General features: G+C 50.7%; 1 protein-coding gene and 1 non-coding gene across 4 annotated transcripts in view; one reads left to right on the top strand and one right to left on the bottom strand.

Annotated features, from left to right (window-relative positions):
* PRDM5 (PR/SET domain 5) overlaps nucleotides 1-18790 on the top strand; it is a 52686-nt gene that overhangs the window by 23867 nt on the left and 10029 nt on the right. For all 3 annotated transcript variants that reach the window (XM_036233440.1, XM_036233439.1, XM_036233441.1), the window contains exons 3-9: nucleotides 291-413; nucleotides 8265-8436; nucleotides 10519-10693; nucleotides 11800-11892; nucleotides 12133-12254; nucleotides 14300-14379; nucleotides 17609-17693. In XM_036233440.1, the coding sequence (XP_036089333.1) occupies nucleotides 291-413; nucleotides 8265-8436; nucleotides 10519-10693; nucleotides 11800-11892; nucleotides 12133-12254; nucleotides 14300-14379; nucleotides 17609-17693 (850 nt within the window). The remainder of the gene's footprint in view (nucleotides 1-290; nucleotides 414-8264; nucleotides 8437-10518; nucleotides 10694-11799; nucleotides 11893-12132; nucleotides 12255-14299; nucleotides 14380-17608; nucleotides 17694-18790) is intronic.
* On the bottom strand, nucleotides 15219-15322 carry LOC118612815. The gene has a single exon (XR_004955074.1). It is a non-coding gene; the product is annotated as a U6 spliceosomal RNA (small nuclear RNA).

Genomic DNA, 18790 nt, shown 5'->3' with positions numbered 1-18790 from the left:
GTGACCCATAGGTATTGAGATTCACCCGCAAATAAGTGACCTTGACCAGGAAAGCGCCGTCAACGCAGGATGCGTCTGAGAGTCCCCGGCAGGTGTGCGTCACGGGCACATCTGCCACCGGCACGGCCCGCGCGTGTGTTTGCGGGGGGGCAGGGTGTCTGCCCAGCGTCTGTGCAACGCCCCGTAGGGAGGACGGTCTGTGCTTCAGAAGAGCGCCGTGTGAGACGTCCGCGCCGCCCGCGGGGCAGGCCCTGCCTTCGCGGCCGGACTCAGAGCCCTTTGCCTTGCAGGTCCGCGGGCGCGAGGGCGAGGTGCTGTACGTCCTGGACGCCACCAACCCGCGGCACTCCAACTGGCTGCGCTTCGTCCACGAGGCCCCGTCGCAGGAGCAGAAGAACTTGGCTGCCATCCAGGTGGGTCCCCCGGGTCCGGCGGGCGCCGTGCGTGTTGGAGTGGGCCGACGGCTAAGCACACTCGCTGCGTTGACAGCGGTTCCCTGGTGGCCTGCTGCGGACGCAGCGGCCGGCCCGTACAAGCGGGGAAAGCGAATCTCGACGGCGCTCGCAGGGCAGGGCGAGCCTGGCGATGAGGCACGCGCGCTCCGCGAGAGTCCTCGAGGGGGCGGCTCCCGCGGCCTGCGCTTGTCTTCGGCAGGTCTCTAGGTCAGGCACTTTTCATTCATCCTGTGAGGGTTTCTTGACAGTTTTCTAATTTGATGGTTTCCTTGGCTCCTCGGGCAACATTCTGTGTTCTGATCTGGGAACGGCTTTGTGGAGAAAGTTTTTACTGGGGTACATTCCCACGGCTGAACTTGGAGCTTCTCGAGGGTCGTGTATTAGTCAGGGTTCCCCAGAGAAACAGCCAATAGGATGTCTCTGTCTGTCTGCCTACCAGTGTGCCTAGAGACAGAGATACCCAGAGAGATTTATCACAGGGGCCTGGCTAATGCAGTTTGGAGGCTGGCAAGTCCCAAATCTGCCGGTGGCTGTGGAACCAGGAAAAGCTAATGTCCCTCTTCAAACGTTGTCAGGCCAGAAAAACAGATGTTGCAGCCGGAAGGCCATCAGGCAGGAGAATTCTCACCTACAGGGGGAGAGTCACACTTGGTTCTATGTTTGCCTTCAACTGTTTGGACAAGGCCCACCACACGCTGTACTCCAGGCCTCGGTTTAAATGTTAATCTCGTGCGAAAACACCCTGAGTAATGTTGGAGCAACGATCCGGGCTCCCTGTGGCCTCGTCACGTGGTCACGTGGGAGGCGCCATTCCCAGTCGTACTTTGAGCTCTGTATTCCCACGCCCCGGGACAGTGTACACAGCATCAGGCTGTGGACTGGGCCTAGGCGATCCCTCGGCGGACGGTAAGGGGTGAAGAGAAAAAGTTAAGGCGAGATGTTCTCAGGGGGGGCCCGATCATTCAAACGCGTCGAACGGACGATGAAGAGAATAAAGACGTGATCTCCTGTTGGGGAGAGCGGCCGGCCGCAGGGGAGGCGCAGCTCCTGGACCCCGAAGGGCAGAAGGGGAGGCGGAGCTGCCCCTGGCAGGAGCCGGAGGGCAGGGAAGAGCATGCGGGGCAGACTCACCTGTCCCTGGCTGTTCACCCCGCGCCCTGTGCGGGAAGCCTCACACACATCGCGCCCTTTATTCACGGAACCCCTGGGAGTTTGGGATTTACGGAGGGTGATGCCGATCTCGCTCCATTTCAGGTATAAAACCATCAGAGGCAGGAGGGAAAATGCACAGTGAGTTTTCAAAGGAACCAGAAAACGCAGGCATCTAGAATATGCCATTTCCTGGTGTTACTAGCTATGCAAATTGTTTCAGGGCAAACTCATGTTGGGTGACCAATGGGATTGCTGTCTCGTTCGGTAAGGTTGAATGAAAGCTGACTCCACAGGGCTGGGCTGGGCTGGAAAACAGGGCTTTTTCGGCACAGATACATTCAAGCCGCTCTTCAGGTTTTCATGAAACGCCTGCTCCAACCACAGATTTACACTGATCTCTTTTTGTTTTAATGTGTAGACATCAATTTTTTCAAGTACGTCATATTTTTGTCGCTTCCTGAGGCCTGGTCATCTCCCAGGATCTTGAGTTATGTCATCGTTTGAATTCACGGACTCGGTTTAAGTGTTTCGTAAACGCTGCTGGTTCCCGATTTGCCTAGAGCCCTGTGACGTTTGCTTTGGGAAACCCACCGCTTTGCAGGTTCCTTACTTTCGTGTCTTAGAGGATGATACTCTGTCTAAACTAGATGCCTCCCTCCTGAGGCACGAGTCGGGGGTCTCAGCTTTCCTCCGGTCGCCTTCGTCCGAGGCGCGTCTGCCTGTTGCCCGGTGTTTCCGTAGCGTCTGCTCCTCCGTCCTCTGCCCCAGACTTCCTGGGTGTCGTGTGCCGAGCTCCGAGTTGCCTTCAGCTCCCTCAGGCTGCCCTTGCGTATGAGCCTCCTTTGTGCATGTTGCTTGCGATGGCCCCCTGAGAGAGTGGGATACTGTGTTCGCCGCCATCTTCGATTACCCACATTGGGTCTTCTCCGTTCTTTTTCCTTTCTTAATTCATTATATGGCAGCCTCCTACATGCCTCTCCGTTTTAGCGACCACAGTCCTTATGACTTGAGCAGGTCGCGTTCGCTCAGCACGCTCAGCACCATACTTTTCTTCCTCTACATCAGCTGCGTTTCTTCCTTTGGAAGAAAGTAGACATGGACAGAAGACGACGGATGTGTCTTTGAGGCTTTAAGAGATCACCGTTCGGTCGTGCGACCGAAGGCGGGTGGGGCCGTGGCCTGAGGACGGGCGCCACGAACGAGCCAGAGTCTCTGTGCGGTTTCGCGCTCAGATTCGAGTGGCGGCTCCGTCTGCTCCGAGGCGCTGCAGGATGCTCGGGGCAGACGCAGGCACCTGAGTGTCTAGCCCTCTCCTGGGCGGGGGGCGGCGCTCTCGGTGGCCGTGATCCTGGGAGCACCGAGCACACCGTGTGTCTCCGGGAGCTCCCTGGGGTGCCATCTTTCCTACCTACACAGTAGCCGGGGCAGCAGATTGCTCGGGGTTCAGAAATGGCAGCTGACCCTGGGGGCAGAGAGCTCGGCGCTGGGGTCACATGGCAGACTGTGGTCGGGCCTCGGATGGGCGGGGACGATCCCCGGAGGACCCTGTTCCAGGGACACCGAGCTGGTGAGAGGAATCGCCCGCAGTCCAAACGGCCTCTGACACTTGGGGTATCAGGAAATTTTTTATTTGAGCTGTACGTCCCAAGAGTGGAGTAAATGAGAACCATTTGTGGCTATGTGGCATTCTTGGTGGAAAACGTCGATTCTGGGCCCAATTTTTTTTTTTTTTTTGGATGAGGGATTAAGAACTTGAGGTCTGTTTTGGCAGAGGATTGCAACTTCTTTTTGGAGACTCAGTTATATTTCTAGCTCTGCAACATATTTGGTTTTGGGAAATTTGCTTTGGAAATGATGCTTCAAGTATCTGAATTATCGAAGAAGGCCCTCGTAAGCAAATAGCTCCTCCCGCGGGCACACAGTTCTGAATAAGCAGCCAAACTCTGTGTTCGAACTTCCAAAAATTGCTTCCACCTCCAATTCTAAATTTGATGTGGTTTAAAATTTAAACTTCACGTGAATGATGTGGCTTAAAACCCAAATAATCTTTAAGTTCTATGAGAAATGGGCGATTCTTATTACATGTTCATTTCGTTATGGTGAAGGAAAAATGTACACGTCATATTTGAAAAGATATTTGATCTCAGTGTTTCGCAGGGTTCCAAAAGTTTCTGGTCTTTTGTGATAGGAAACTATTTGTTTAAATACAGAATCATGTCACTTAAACTTGGAGCTGAGTCCTTTGGACATTTCGGGGAGACAGGGGTTACATCTGATGTTCCTGAGGGTGTTTCTCCAGATGTTACCTCCCTGGGGATTTTTGCACAATATCATCAATGTGAGTGAAAGGGTGGCTTGGTGTTATCAGGAAAAGGAGCGGAAGGAAGAACAGCCGAGTCGTCGTCCACCTCATTAGGGGTGTCGGGCTCTGGGCCGGTCTGAAGTTGAGAGGGGCCTGGGCCTGGGCCGGGCCTGTGGCATCTGCACGGCCCGCCCCGGTTCCGAGTCGGTTTGGGCCGGGAGAGCTGTTTCACGGCGTGTGATTTGCTCTCCCCGCCTTGTCTCTGTGAGGACGGGGCCTGAGGCAGCTTTTCCCGGAGTCTTCCCGGGCGACACGGCGTTTCAGTGTGGCAGGGCCAGGAGATGACGTGTAGGCCTCCAGAGAGCTCCGAGTGGGGTGTTTCTGAGCCGGCCCGGGGCTTCCTGCATCCTCGTCCTGGGGCCACAGGTTATCGAACAGCGTTAGCGCAGAACGCGGCTGGTGGTGGTACCAGCCCATCGAGCCCAGTGGTGGCACTCTGAGCCAGATGGCAGCTTGTACGGCCCTCCCGGGGGGGGGTGGGGGTCCCCCAGAATGCTTTGATGTTCCAGCTGTGTGTCATGCTAAAGAGTTTTGGTTTTAGCGTTAGAATGATAGTAATAGGGATACATATGTGTACTGTACTGTGGAAATGGCATTTTCCTGATTATCAGCTTTGTCTTTTGGGTGCTGTAGAAGATTTTGACATACGTATTGGGACTGAGTCAGGGTTTTCGCAAAGAGTTAAGTGAGAGGTTATTATCTATGAAACTCTTACTTGCTATTTCAATGTATTTTCTTTTCTCTAGTTCGTCATTTGTCTCCTACTTCTGTCTATTTTTGAGTAGGAGCCCAAACCGCCCCCTACCCCGACACCGGTCTAGTGTTTGCGTTTCTAAGCCCAGCAAGTGCTTTGAAGATGGTCTCCTTTTGTGTTGATTACCAATTCATCTTTTCAGTCAGGCTGGATTTTCGCAATTTACTACCTGTGTGATACAGTTTCACAATCATGGTCTGTCTTACATGATCCACATGTGGACCGCAGCCTGCTAACAACTAAACAAAACTAAGTTTTGTATGTCAACCGTAATTGGAAAATAAAAATATATATATTAAAAAAAAAAAAAAAACCTAAGTCACAGACAGACGAAGCTGAAATGCCACATCGCTCAAGGCCTCTTCTGGAGGTCTAGTGATTTGCACACAGTGTCGGGTAGTATTTTGTTTTTTATTTTTTTGGTAAAGCAACAGACAGTTACTTTTCCTGTTTTGAAATACCGGTACTGAATGAACTTCAAATGTGTGAGCTCATGAAATCCTCCTTGGCCGAGACGTAGTGGTTGAGAAGGGACAATCGTCAGAGAAAGCCGTGCTTTGGAAGTGACGCTGGATGTCGAAGGTCGCTAGGAAGTTTGAAGCACAGACACAGCTCCTAGATAGCCTGGGGGACAACGTTTTAAGATAGGGAGGATCCAGGAAGTATTGCGTGGGTGCGTTTGGCCCTGACCCTGCCCCAGTGCAGAAGCGTCCCGGGGATAAAATCTTACCAGAGGCGGCTTACCTCATTCTCCGTGATCCTCTTTCAGAGGAGGGGCCCTAGATCAGGTCTGGGAGGGAAAGCCCTGCCCCCCGACGCGTAAGCCAGGCTCTCTGAGGAGGGCAAGGTCGGCTCACTCGTGACTGAATGCAGCTCTGGAAGGAATGTGATAACACAGCCAAGTCCGTCGCTTTACACATGAAATAAAAGTTCCAGAGACGATAAGAGACTTGGCCAAGGTGACAGAGCCCACACACGAGAAAGCCAAAACCAGGGGAGCACTGTCTGACTCCTCATTAGGGGACTGTACCCCGCGTGCCGGGTGTGAGTGGCTGCTCTGCGTCGAATGTCAGCTGTAGAGTCGCTGGACCTTTAGGGTGCTCCCCCGTGGGAGGTCGAGGCAGCCTATAGATGATAGGGCCGAAAAAAGGAAATTATTTTCTGAGTCGCTGGTGAGTAAACAGAAAGAATAAAAAATTACCTGGAGACACATTCCCTTTCAGCTCTTAAATGCATTGGGGTATTCTAGGCTCATTTGGAAAACATGTCAGTGGAATTGGACTTGCTGATGCAGGGAATTCTCCGTTCCCGACTGGGCCGTGCCGGTTCTTCTCATGGCCCTAGCTCTGGCCCCAGGTACAGACCGGCTCTAGGATTTGTTGTGTGTGATCTCTGCGATGTGCTTATCATCTCTGAGCCTCAGTTTCCCCATGCGTGAAACGCGGGCTGGTCGGAGGGGTTCTCGCCGAGGGCGGGCCCCGCTGCGGACCGTCTCCCGTGGGCCTGCCGTCGCCCAGGTGTGCTCTACGTATTTGGTATTGTTTCACCCTCAGACGACTCTTTGAGGTAGGTGCTACTGACCTCATTTGAGAGACGGGGTAACTGGGACTCAGAGAACGTAAGGTGACCTTTCCCAAGGATACGTAGCTAATGATTTGTGTGCTCGGGTCCCGGTAAAGTCTCTCTGACTCCGTGTACTTGAGATTTCCATCCACACCTGGGAGGTTGCCATGGAGGTCTGATAATGGTACACGAAACACCTTTAGAAAAACACAGAGTGCAACGTCGATGAGATCTGTTCTTTCTCCTGAGTGTTCTTTGCCCTTGGTGAGAAATTAGCAGTAAGGTCCAAGGCATGGCTAAGTCGAGGGGTATTGCATTTTCCGGCTTGTGGGTGAGGAGACTGAGGCCTCCGGAGATGAGGAAGGCGCCCATGCAGGCAGAGAGAGCTGTGTCCACTCCTAGGCTGGTTCTCGAGCCCGGCTCCTGGCTGCCTTTCCCTTTCACCTTCCGGGCCCGGATCCCCGCCCAGGCGCGGGGCGTGGGGTTCCAGGGCCCACGGACCGATTCTCTAGCAGCGCGTAAGAGACCCTGGCGAGCTGAGATTAGGTCAGCGGCGTGGGAGGAGATGCGAGGGTGCTGAGAGTGGTTTCCAAGGCCATGTGCGCAGAGTTAGCGCTCCGAATCCCTGGCAGCTGCGTGAGACTGTCCTCAACGCGGCCCCGCTGCGCTGCCGGCGTCCAGAAGCGCTCGCCTCGGGGCGCGAGGGTTCTGTGAACCGTGCCAGCTGGATCCCTGCTTCCCCCCGCCAGCCCCAGATTTGTTTATCTTTATTCTGTAAATTTGTTTGGAAAACCCTGATAAGATATTCAGGGAAGCTCTCGTGTTTGTAAACGTGCCCGTAAATCTGAACTTCATAATATGTGACGTTACCGGAATGATGAGTCTCATAAAATCTAAGGCCCTCCGTTTTCTCCTAGCTTTGTTTAAAGGAACAGATCAGAGTTCTGCTCTGCTCTGCTCATCCGCATGCACTGGCCGTGCAAAGGAAGAGCTCCGCACGTGTTTTATGATCTAAAATAACTTTTTTTTGAGGAGTTGGGATTATGAGTGAGTCTGATTTTGCAGGTTGGTTTGAGAACAGTAATTAACTTAAAAAAAAATGGCGAGTCAACTGATATTCTTGGGGCCCTGAGCGAAGACCAACCCCTAAGACATACCTGCAGAGTGACATGTTTATGAGGGATCTGTGCTCACAAACCCACGAGCCCGACGGCCGTAAGTGACAGGCGATTCCGAGTGTGAAGTCCCCGGTGTCCGTGGGCGGGAGCACCCCTCTCCCGCGTCGGCGATGGGGCGAGTTCTCTTGCATTAGTTGGCTATCGCCAACCCTGTCCGCTTCCTACCGTCCGGAATTTTCTGAAATGTTTCGGTGTGTTGGCGGAACGCTTCCCTTCTTCTCTCCTGTTATTTTCGTGGGATTTAGGCGCCTGCGATACACGGTCAGTGCCTTGAGCCGCCTGGGTGTCTAGTCCAACTTTTTCTATTTCTGGTCCAGCTTTTGAGAAATTCTTTCAGATTTCATTTGCGATTTCTTTGGTTTATACTGTAAGTTGAAAGTTCTTTTCGCTTCCAGTTTTGCATTTAATGTTTAATCGCAATGACATTGTCGATATCTCATTGTTCTCTAGGTGTGGAAGTGACACTCTTTCTTGACTTTTCGACTGTATTCGTGGGCCTTGACGAGATGCGACTACGTTAGGCCAATTAGTGATGCAAAACTCACCTTTAGAAATTTAAATAATTATTATTTGATATGTGTAAGTGTCACTATCTACAATATATATTTGTCAGCTTCCTTTTTCGGTATCCAGGCAGGTTGGACAGGTACAGAATTTAACAGTGACTTTTTATGGGCACATGGTCCTCACAGTATCTTAAAGTGACTTCTTAATTATTATTAGGAATAAAGGAAATGGTTCAGTTTTTTTTATTAAGATAAATATTTGTCATACAATTTTTTTTTTTTAATTTTCCTCAGGAAGGAGAAAACATTTTCTATTTGGCGGTTGACGACATAGAGACAGATACGGAGCTGCTCATCGGCTACCTGGACAGTGACATGGAGGCCGACGAGGACGAGCAGCCGCCGCCGGCGAAGCGAGAAGAGGAAGGTGAAGGTGCTCGAGGGCCGGGCACACCTGGCAGTGCAGGTGCTCCCTCCCGTCGGGGAGCCGAGGGCGTGGGAGCCGCCGGAGGAGCGCGCTCAGGGCTTCTCGCAGAGCTGGCTCGGTCGGCGCCGCTGTCAGGGGGGGTCCGGCGGTGTGCCCGCCTTTCTTCCAGCAGGACGAGTGTGCTGGGCGTGGGTGACAGGTGTGCCCCGCACGACCAAGGTCACAGGCAGCTCCTCGCTCTCTCTGGGGCGGCGGGTGGAGCGGGCATGAGGGCTTCGCCTCTGGCCCTGAATCTGCCTTGCGAAGGGGCCGCTCCGGCCTCTGAGACCCGCCTTCTCCCCAGCACGTCGGGGGGGGGGGGGGGGGGGGCAGGGCGGAGCCTGTCCGCGGCTGCCCGGCTGCCGGGCCTCTCTCCAGGCTGAGACTCTCTGAGGACCTGGAGCTTCTGGACGTCTTTCTGTTCTGAGCACGGAGGCCTGGCGGATTTCTGGGTTGTCCTAGGTATGGGGTGACAAACTGGTGATGAGCACAGGTCGGACCTGCTTACGCCAGTCCTGTGATCCAGGAGACAGATCACCCTCGTTTGTCACCCGCGGGGGAGTCGCCCATTGTCACTGGGCCCCAGCTCTGTTCCGTGGTGTTTTACTCCTGACGGGGAGTGCGAGGTCATAGGTCTCCACCTGCTGTAATAGGCTGATACTTACTTCGGGGTGTGTTTGCACTTTGGTTAGCAAGGCCACTTCAAAAGTGACGCTGGTTTCCGTACTCGCCATGGTAGTAATGTTTTTTTAATATGCCTTTCCTGTTCTAACTGTATGTCCCCGGTGAGAAAGAGTGAGTAGTCTTCGCATTGCCGTCTTGTGCTTCTGCTTCTTTATTTTAGTTGGGTCATTTAAGGGGCGATGTGGGCGGCTGTCTGCTCCGTTTTCCACATGCGCATGACGCTGGGATGTCAGATGCTGGGTGAAGGGAATCGTTCCTGTGTTATTCCGTGTTTCCTTTGTTTTTGGGTTTACTTTTTCCTCGCCATCACCCCAGGGCATGTTGTTGTTGTCCATTATTTTAGCTTAAAATTTCCTACTTATTTATTACCACCCAGATTTTTCTTTAGTTAACAAAAGGTCAATTTCCAATGTTTTTGTAAAAAGAATCAACAGAAGCTTAAATACATTTTAAAACATACAATGTAGGTACCCACACTGGTACTATTTTTATTTTAGAATTCAGGATTTTGTTTATGAAAACAAGAAACGAAACCCAAAACCAAAACCACGAAAAAACTAGCAAAAGAAACCAAGACGCCCCAGAACGATGGAGAGTTTTGTTAAATGAGTTACGGAACCTGAAGTGTTTTTTTTTTTTTTTTTTTTTTAAACGTTTGACTGGAGACAATGTTAAATGGAAAAGAAGTGTGGTCACAGGTGTAGCTCCCCCGTGGCCGCGTGGTGTGAATGCACAAAGCACAGGCCAGGCTCAGACGCAGAGGGCGGCCGTGGTCGCGTCATTACGGGATTGCGAGTGATTTGTACTTTTTTCGTATTTTCTGCCTTTTCAAAATCGGATCTCGTTCGATAATCAGGAAGAAAACATGTCGTTTAAATGGCGCGCGGGGTAACCTGGGGAGAGCCGTGCCAGTGCGGCCGGGGCGGGGGGCCTCCCACACCGGCCACCCTGAGCGCGGTGTGTGGGACCAGGGCCTTTGCTCGCATGTACGTGACGAACCCCCGATGACTCGATGCAGTTCTCCCAGGCTGCTTTTGTCTCTTCGTGCAGCCAAACGTGAACTTAAGGTGACCCATCAGGGAAAAGTTTTGCTTTCTAGTTTGACATTTGTGAAAGCTCACTGAAGTGAAGACTTAACTTTATAAGGTAAATGAAAAATAGATTTTGTATTAATTTGGTAGAACACAAGTGAAATGATTTTTAAAAATAATGTGTTTCTCTATAATAACACTTCCTATTATTTTTCATAGAGAACACTGTTAATATTCAGAGACAGTAAGAATTTACTAATCCGATGCCACTAAACACGAGTAATTTGATTTTAAAAGGAGGAGGAAACTGGGCAGTTCGCGGCTCTTAACTTGTGTCTCGTGCCTCTGTGCCCTGGTGCGTGTGCAGATGGCCTTGGCCGTGACGAGGACGGCGCGTGTCCGCAGTGCGAGTGCAGCTTCGCCAGCCAGGAGGTCCTCGCCGAGCACCTTCGGACACTGCACCAGACGCCCGCCGAGGACAAGGGGCTCACGTGCAAGCCGTGCGGGAAGGCGTTCCCGGTGAAGCAGGCTTTGCAGAGACAGTGCGTGCATTCCAGGCCGTCTTTAACGCCACGCGCTAACGCGTTGTTTACCCACCGCGTTCGGTTTCTAGCCCGTGTATGTGAGACAGTCCTGGACAGAGGGGTCAGGCGTCCACTGTCTTTGCCACTAACTCCTCTGTCCTCCGCGTAGCATGCCGGGTTTTGAAACATTCCCATTATGCGCTTAACAGTTAACCATGGCTCATGCTAAGCAGCCTTCGTCCGCTCGATAACTTGCTATTAAATATCAAGCCCATGGGTTTACTCATCTGAAATGCAGATACGCATCAGTCAGCGGGCGCTTCGAGGTGACAGATCACGTTCCAGCTGTCATGGCGTATTCCCTCTGAAATCTGTAAAAGCGAAGTTTAGGAAGTGGAGGCAGTTCCGAGAGGGAGGAACCGGGGAGGTGCCGGGAGGCAGTGTTCCTGCCACAGTGTGGAGGGGTCGCTTGGAGACGAGCGTGTCCAGGAAGTGACGATGAGACGCAGCAAAGGAGCCCACACTTGCTCTGCGCCCTTTGTCGTCGAAGTGCTCACGTCAGCAATGCATGTCACTGCACAGGATCGTGAATTACTCAGAGCAAGGAATCTGTAAACGTATTTCTAACAGAAAGTCACTTTGCATATGAGCAAGCAGTCTTTAACGTAGACTTAATGTGGCATTGTTGATTCATTGAAGGCTCTGAAATACGCGAAATCTCATACTGAGACTTTTGCCGTATGTTATATGCATCTACTTTTGCTTATGAAATTGGAGATGAAAAATTTCTGCTCAAAACTGAAAACGTTTAATTTTTATAATGAGCAATTAAACATTTGGAAATTCTGTTATAGGAGCTTAAAACAAGGGCTATATACTCTTTAACAAATAGGCTTCAAAACTTCATTCCTGTCGGCTTTTATTGAATTTAATATGACATATTCCACCCCAAAGATACTTTTGCTGAGCTGGGTCTTACAGTTAAGTTAGGTTAACTACTAAAAATTTTAAAGGGCGAAAGAAGGAATGAAAGGAGAGGTCACACACAGGCTTTATTCCGAGTGAGAGGTTTTCGCACGTTTTGCTCAGGTTTCCAGTTTCCCTTCCTTTTCTGTCTCCCACAGCGTTCTCCAGTGCCCGGCGAGAACCGGCCCGCAGGACGCTTCCCGGAGTTCGCAGCGCTCGGCGGGCAGCTCCCCGTTCAGTTCGGCGTCCAGGTTTGGCGTCTGAGTGTGCGGATGGCATTGTGTGATCGCGGGTCCCTGGGGGGCACACCCGCGTTCAGGCTCCTCGGCTGCTTTCCTGTCCCTGGCTACGGAATCTACACCTTCTCACCTGCCCGGCAAATGCGCGGGTGACCCCGGCTCCTCCCCAGGGAGCGTGCGTTGCGGAAGCCCGCCGGGAGGCGGCGTCAGCGCCTGCTGGGGTGTCTTCACCGGCCTCCCCCTGTCCCGTAGTTGCGAGCAGCAGCAGGAGGCCTGCCGGAGCAAGGCCAGGTTCGTGTGCAAGGCCGACAGCTGCGGGAAGAGGCTGAAGAGCAAGGAGGCCCTGAGGAGACACCAGGAAAACGTCCACGCGGGTGAGCCATCGCCGCGGGGCCGGGGGAGGCCGTCCCAGCCGTGGCCCCGTCTCCGGGCTCACCGTGACCGCAGGCCCGCGCCGGAATCTGGTTGTGCTTGGCCGTCAGGTGCACCGAGAGGGAATGTTTTTACATAATAATTTCAGCGTTTCAGCATGTGAAATTTCCCGGCTAGTAGAGGAGCTGTCCTCTAAAACCCTTAAGGGACGCCCTTCTGCCTTAATCTTTTTACAGTAAGAGTCTATTTCGTAATGCTTATGTTTCTCCTCTGTTGGAGAAAATTACTGGCTACTTTTTGGCCTAGGAATTGAATGTTTGGATTGATAAAGCAGATACCAATTGAATTCCTTTGAATGGCTGGACAGACCGTTAAACAAACAAAACATGGCCGCCGTTTCGACTTCACCTGCTTGGCGCGCGGTAAACGTATTTTAGTTCAGGGAGCAAAGCCGTTGCACAGAGGTGGCCAGATGGCTGGGTTGGCCCGGTTGGCTTTTTATTTCCCCAGAGCCTTTTCCTCCAAGGAGGCGGGGTTCCCGGAGCTCCCCACCCGCTCCTGGCCCCACTTCACGCAGCGGGTTTCGGGCTGCCCGTTGAGCATGACAGCCCTGGGGGTGGGAGGTGTGGCCCCGTGAAACGCGGCTTCAGGCTGGCGTCCGACCCTCGGGCTTGACCGTGCTCTGATTTCTCCCTTTCTCTTTGGAGAACGTTTGGCCGGGTTAGGGAAGGTGGCATGTTTCTGCATTAATTGTACACGGGCCTCCCCTGTGCTGGCCGAGAGCAGGCGTAACTTCTCGACAGATCCATCTTCATAGTTTCTTTCTTAAGCTGTTATGTCTAAAACGCCGCTGTTCATTTTCTTCGTCTTTGTCTGCAGTGACGTGTAACAGATCTTTCGTGTCATTTTGAAAGTTAACTTTGCTGCACTAAGTGAAAACCCAGATGCTCGCCGAGGCTGTCCCTGGAAACTCGGGCTCTTGCTCGTTGGGTCTGTGGCCGGCAGGCTGTGCTCTGAGCATCAGGAAGCGTTGAGGCTTCTTGTCGTTGGCCATGGATATTGTAATGTTTCTCATTCCGGAAGCTCATGGCGATTTGGTAGGAAACGACTTACAAAAGGAAGTTTTTTATTTCTCTGCATTGTGGATTACGTAACGCGTGGAGCTTACCGCTTTCGGCCGTCCTGCACCTGTCGCTGGGGCTGGCCCCAATCTGTCCCTGTCCATCACCGCTCTCTGGCTCCTCCCTTTCCTTGGGGACCTGCACAGCCTTCGGGCCGGGAACGGTTCGTAGGCAGAAGGGCAGGCCAGGCGGCGTTCACACGCGCGGCTGCGGAACCCTTCCCAAGGCCTTCCGGGAGGGAGAAGGTCTTGCTTTCCCGCCGCCGGCGACGCGTGTGCCCAGCCAGTGGTGTGGCTCGACGGTGCTGGGGAGGGAGAAGCCGGGGTTTGCGGCGCGCGCCACCTCTTCCTGCAGAAGCCGAGCGCCGCGTGGCGGGCGGGTTTTCCGAGCAGCGCCGGGGCGTCCGAGGGGCCGCGTTGCCAGGACAGCAGTCGTCCCGTGCATCGCCTCCCTTCCTTTGTGAGTCGTGTGTTTCTGCATATGTTCGAGGGTCGAATCTGAACGTCAAATATCAGACTGCCCCGAATACAGGAAAACGAAATTAGCATAAAGTCTAGTTATGGCTTCGGAGGTGCGGCTGTCCTTGAACTTGGGGAAGCCGGCAGGCGGGGAACCCCCACAGTTACGCAGGACGCAGAGCGAAGGGGCTGCCTTCCTAACCCGCGTCCCATCCTTCTCGTCTGCGTGGATTCTGTGGACGCCGACTGTGAGGTTCTGTATTTCTGGGAAATCGCGTTTATGTGCGGTCTTCGGGGACGATCGTCAGCTCTCCCCGTGTTTCCTCTCTGAGGGGCTAGGCCTCCAGTTCCAGGATGGAGAACAGAAGACGGGAAAGGAGAGAGACACCTAGAAACGTTGAATCTGAAATGCGCATCTCCTCTTAATACTCTCAGTTAAACCATGGCGGCATTTTGTTTCTGTTTCAGGAGATCCTAAGAGAAAGCTCGTATGCTCCGTGTGCGGTAAGAAGTGTTCTTCACCGTCAAGCCTGCAGGAACACAGAAAGGTCAGTCAGGTGAAGGCTGGGCTGCTTTTAGTCATTCGTGGTGTCTGCCACGTCAACGTTTAGCTGATTTTTTATATCGTAAGGAAAGGCCTTTGTCATTAATTTAAGTACGAACGTACTCTAAAATGCAAGACCAATACGGAGAAGGATAAACTCTTGCAAAAGAATGTTTTGTGTTACTGTTCACAGTTAGTGGAAATATTTCTTCAAGGCAAAGGGTCCCGTCTGCCTAAGTGCTTCCCCTGCAAAGCCTCCCCTGGTTTCGAGCTTGCTGTTTGCTCAGGAAGTGTTTCTGTGTATTTGTAATATGCTCTACAGGGGCATTTAGCCATCAGAATGGATGCAGGTAATAAATAGCTAAGTCTGGTGTAACAGAGACAAAGCTCCATCATTCTAAAGAGCTAAATACGAAGTACAGGCATGTCAGAGTGTCGATAGCAGAAACATCATCATATCGGGAGACAATAAACTTGGTTTATTTTATGACTAGTATAAAACTTACTAAGTAATTATTTCTATGTGGAAAGTTAATATGAAAAGTAAATGGCAATTATTAACTCTAAAAACATTAGCAACTGGTTAATAGAATTTACGGTAGTATAGAGTCGAAACAGAATTTAGGGTTTCGTTCACATCAGGGATAGCTGTTCTGTAGTTTACTTTAATGTTGTGGTTGTGAGAGGAGGCAAGCACCATGTTCTCCATCTTGACCAGAAATCTTGTTTTCTCATTTATTAAGTGTGACATTGAACTGACCAGTGCTTTTTTATTTCTTCTCTGTCATGCAACTCTTTTTTTTTTTTTTTCGGTTTCCAAATGGTTATTTTATAAAAGTGTTTAAAAATATGGAACACATCAAGAATTCGCATGTAATTCTTGTGTGGGGGCCATGCTAATCTTCTCTGTATGAATCCAGCTTTAGTATAGGTGCTGCGGAAAGTATCCTCTTTTCCACTTATTTTCTCAGCAGTATACAAACTTTCTTTTTCTTGGTGGATCTGAAGGCTGCCTGGTGGGGGAGCACAGCACCTAGGTTGTCTCTGCGTAATACTGATAGCTACTTTGCGCAGTGCGGCACCCCCTCCCTTCCAGCACAGCTCCTCTAACCTCGCCTTTCTCGAGCCGTAGGCAGCTTTTACTAACGCCTCCTAGTTGTATGTGTCTAATGTCTAATAGAGCTTGGTTGCACTATTTCATCTTGCCAGTAGATGGTGCTTTATGACGACGCCAGTTTACATTATAGGCTAGCACAGAATCCAACATTACTATGGACTTTCCTACATTCTAGTACCACATATTATGATACTTCTTGGATATTATTTGATTTGGGGCTGCAAATTTAAGTTATTAGCCTCCATATCAATTGATGAAGCTGGACATTTTACAGACTGTGCTTTACTTAGCATTAAGCACAAGTAAATAGCATTACCTATCATTTTCATTTTATTCTGATTGATTTATTAAACCTATTTAGGAGTTTTGAAAATAGTTTCATCTTGGTTTTTCACTATAAATAGGATAGTTGATGCAAAAATGCTTTCATGCTCAGTAAAGGCTGTATCTTATAATTTGGGGGAATATCCATTCAATTCAACCTTTAAATATTTCATGTTTCAGAAGCCATGGGAGTTAAGAAGTGAACAAATATGAATACTATTCTGCAGCATTTTCTTTAACAGCTGCCATTTTACATGTGTTAATAATTTTAAAAATTATATATACTAATTAAAATTTAACATTAAAAATGAAAAAAGTGAACTGCGTTTCATCTACGTATGTCTGAGAAGGCCTATTGTCTTAGCGTATCTTGTAATGAAAGTTATATAGTAGGCATTACAGAAACAGAGTTTAAGACTATAAACCCGTTCTTACTGCTCCTCAAACATAGTCATTCCGCCGAAGCCACCGTGAGGGCCTCGGGTGGTGAACCAGGCTGCCTCTACACCGCCTCGGGCCGACAGTCCTTCTTCTGCGCCGCGGGGTGCTCGCCTTCTGAGTGCTCGTGCGGGTCCCACGGGCTCCACACGTCCCCGACCCCACGAGGTCTGCTGCGGCTGGGCAGGGGTGTGAGTCCCACGAGGGGACGGACGTCTCTCTGCTTCTGCCCTGCTGTCCACCTTGCCCCTGCTGTGGGCGGCTGAGTGTACAGCCTCGCCGGGAGTCAGCTGCGACTCAGGCAGGGGGCGGGCGGCAGCCCCTCGCCCGCCATTAGGAACTCAGGCACAGCGGGCTCACCTGGCTGCCCTTAGCCTTGCGTCGGGTCCCGCTTCCCGGCCCTGCCCTCCTTTCCGTGGCCGCGGAGGTCAAAGGGCAGTTTACCAGGAGCCAGCCCTGTCTCCCCCTCGTCGCCCAGCCCGCTGCTGTGCTAGGCCGGGGCCTCTGCCGTGGCCTGTCGCCGTGTGAGGCCCGAGTCGTCCTGTTCGCTGTGGGCAGCCTCGGCGTCTCGGCTCCTCGCAGACGGGACTTTGCTGGCCTGCGATTTCGTGTTGTTAGCTCTACGTTTAATGAGGTCGAAGCAAAGACCAGGACTTCACCAAAACAGGTTTTAAATCTTCAGCAAAACAGTGCGATGCTCTTGCTCCTTGGGGTGACCGGTGGCTCTAATGCAGGCTTCCCGCGGGACGGTCCTCCGAGGACCCTGTGCTGAGTCCGCTGTACGCTTCTCACGCCGCCTCTCCAGTCTCTCAGACTTCACGTCGGGGAGGGAAAGAACCAAACTTAAGATTCGGTTCTGACTTCTGTATTAGTTGTGTTCTGGTTGTGCTAGAGGTTTACTGTGAGCTAAGTGTTTTTTAGAATCATGTATCTTCTCTTATGGGATTTAATGTTTTGTTCTGTACTATGTACAGTTAAGTTTAAAATACTATTGAAGGGAATATGATGACCTGCAGCTTACATATTTCCACTTCTATAAATTTGTGCATAACAGAAAATATGTATAAATACTAGTGTAATTTTTTAGAGAGAGTATAAATTTAATATGTACTAAATAGGTCAGCAGTATTACATATTTAAACTGTGCAGTCATATATTTTTAAATGTTTTTCACTAGGTAACTTATGTTTATTGCAATTTCACTTTATATAGAATAGTATGAACAAATTAGGGCTGAATTATAATATGTAGGCTGCATAGTGCACTAACAACTTTCCACATGTTTATACTTTGAGTTCTATCTGATTTATTTGGCTTTGACAGCTGATTTAACTGTCAATTCAACTTTTTGCAGATTCATGAGATATTCGATTGTCAAGAATGTATGAAGAAATTTATTTCCGCCAATCAGCTCAAACGTCACATGATCACCCACTCAGGTAAAATGCCCTTTTTTTTTCATTTATATTCAAGTCACTACAAAAGATTCACTTTGCCATATTCAGGAGCTCTCGGAGTCGTTGTCAGGAGACCTGGCTGTGAGTTTTAGCTTGGCCGTTGACTAGCCGTGTGGTTTCAAATAAGTTACTTAACAGTGACTTAATCAAAGAGCAAAGGTGTCTGGACTGCACGATTTAGAAGATCTTCAGAGCCCAGTTTAAATGCTCACGTGCGCCTCCTTGAGCCTCGGTGTCCGTATTCTTCATCCGTGGGACCGGATGCCGGTTCCTACCCTCAGAGCTGCCGCGAAGGTTAAACGAGCTCATGCACGTGCTGTTCCAGCAGAGGCCCCGACGCCGAGGTGTGGGGTCTGCCGTTCCGGCGCCTGCATTCCGGGTGCCTTTACGTTTAAGTAAGGTACTGACAAACGTTAGTGAGATGTTTGTAAATACAGTTTGAAAATGTAAGTTTTTGAAACCATAGTTTCATTTGAAGCAAGTCCGTACTCTACGTCTGTTATACAGATTTCAAAAGAAAACAGCTCCGAAAATAATTTCCGCTTTCCGCAGTCTCTTTTAGAGTTCAGCATGTCTATAGTTTGAGGCCATTGAAGTCAGAATGTTTTTGAACATCCATGTTGGTTGGTGAGAGGTAATAGATATTTTGGCAAATGAAAATAGGTCAAAACAGGCGGCCTGCAGATATGCTTTGCTTGAAACAGTATTTTTGTTTTTTATCTAGTTGTCAGTGTTATGTGAATGTTGTATAAATGCGGGTTTGACGCAATGACTAAGTGTGTAGTTTCTTCAGATAACCGGACGTCTGCCTGTGCGGGGTCCACCCGACCGAGCAGGGGGCAGGTCTGTCGTTCACGTCCGTCTCTGTGGGGCCGCTCTTGCCGTTCAGAGTTGTGACCTTGACATAGGCTCACACCTATCGGTCCCTGAAGAACAAGCTCGCATTTCCTTCGTGGCTGAGCCCACACCCCTGACCCAGATGGCTTGGGTGGTAGATTTTTTCAGCTGCTTCTGAACGTTTTAGCCGACTCGTCCATGAGAAGTGATGTGAGGCGAGGCTGCTTCTCCCTTTATCCTTC

This window comes from Rousettus aegyptiacus, unplaced genomic scaffold (assembly GCF_014176215.1).
Source record: "Rousettus aegyptiacus isolate mRouAeg1 unplaced genomic scaffold, mRouAeg1.p scaffold_m13_p_16, whole genome shotgun sequence".
NCBI lineage: Eukaryota > Metazoa > Chordata > Mammalia > Chiroptera > Pteropodidae > Rousettus > Rousettus aegyptiacus.
The sequence above is the reverse complement of the archived record's forward strand: the minus strand, read 5'-3'. Positions and strand labels throughout refer to the sequence as shown.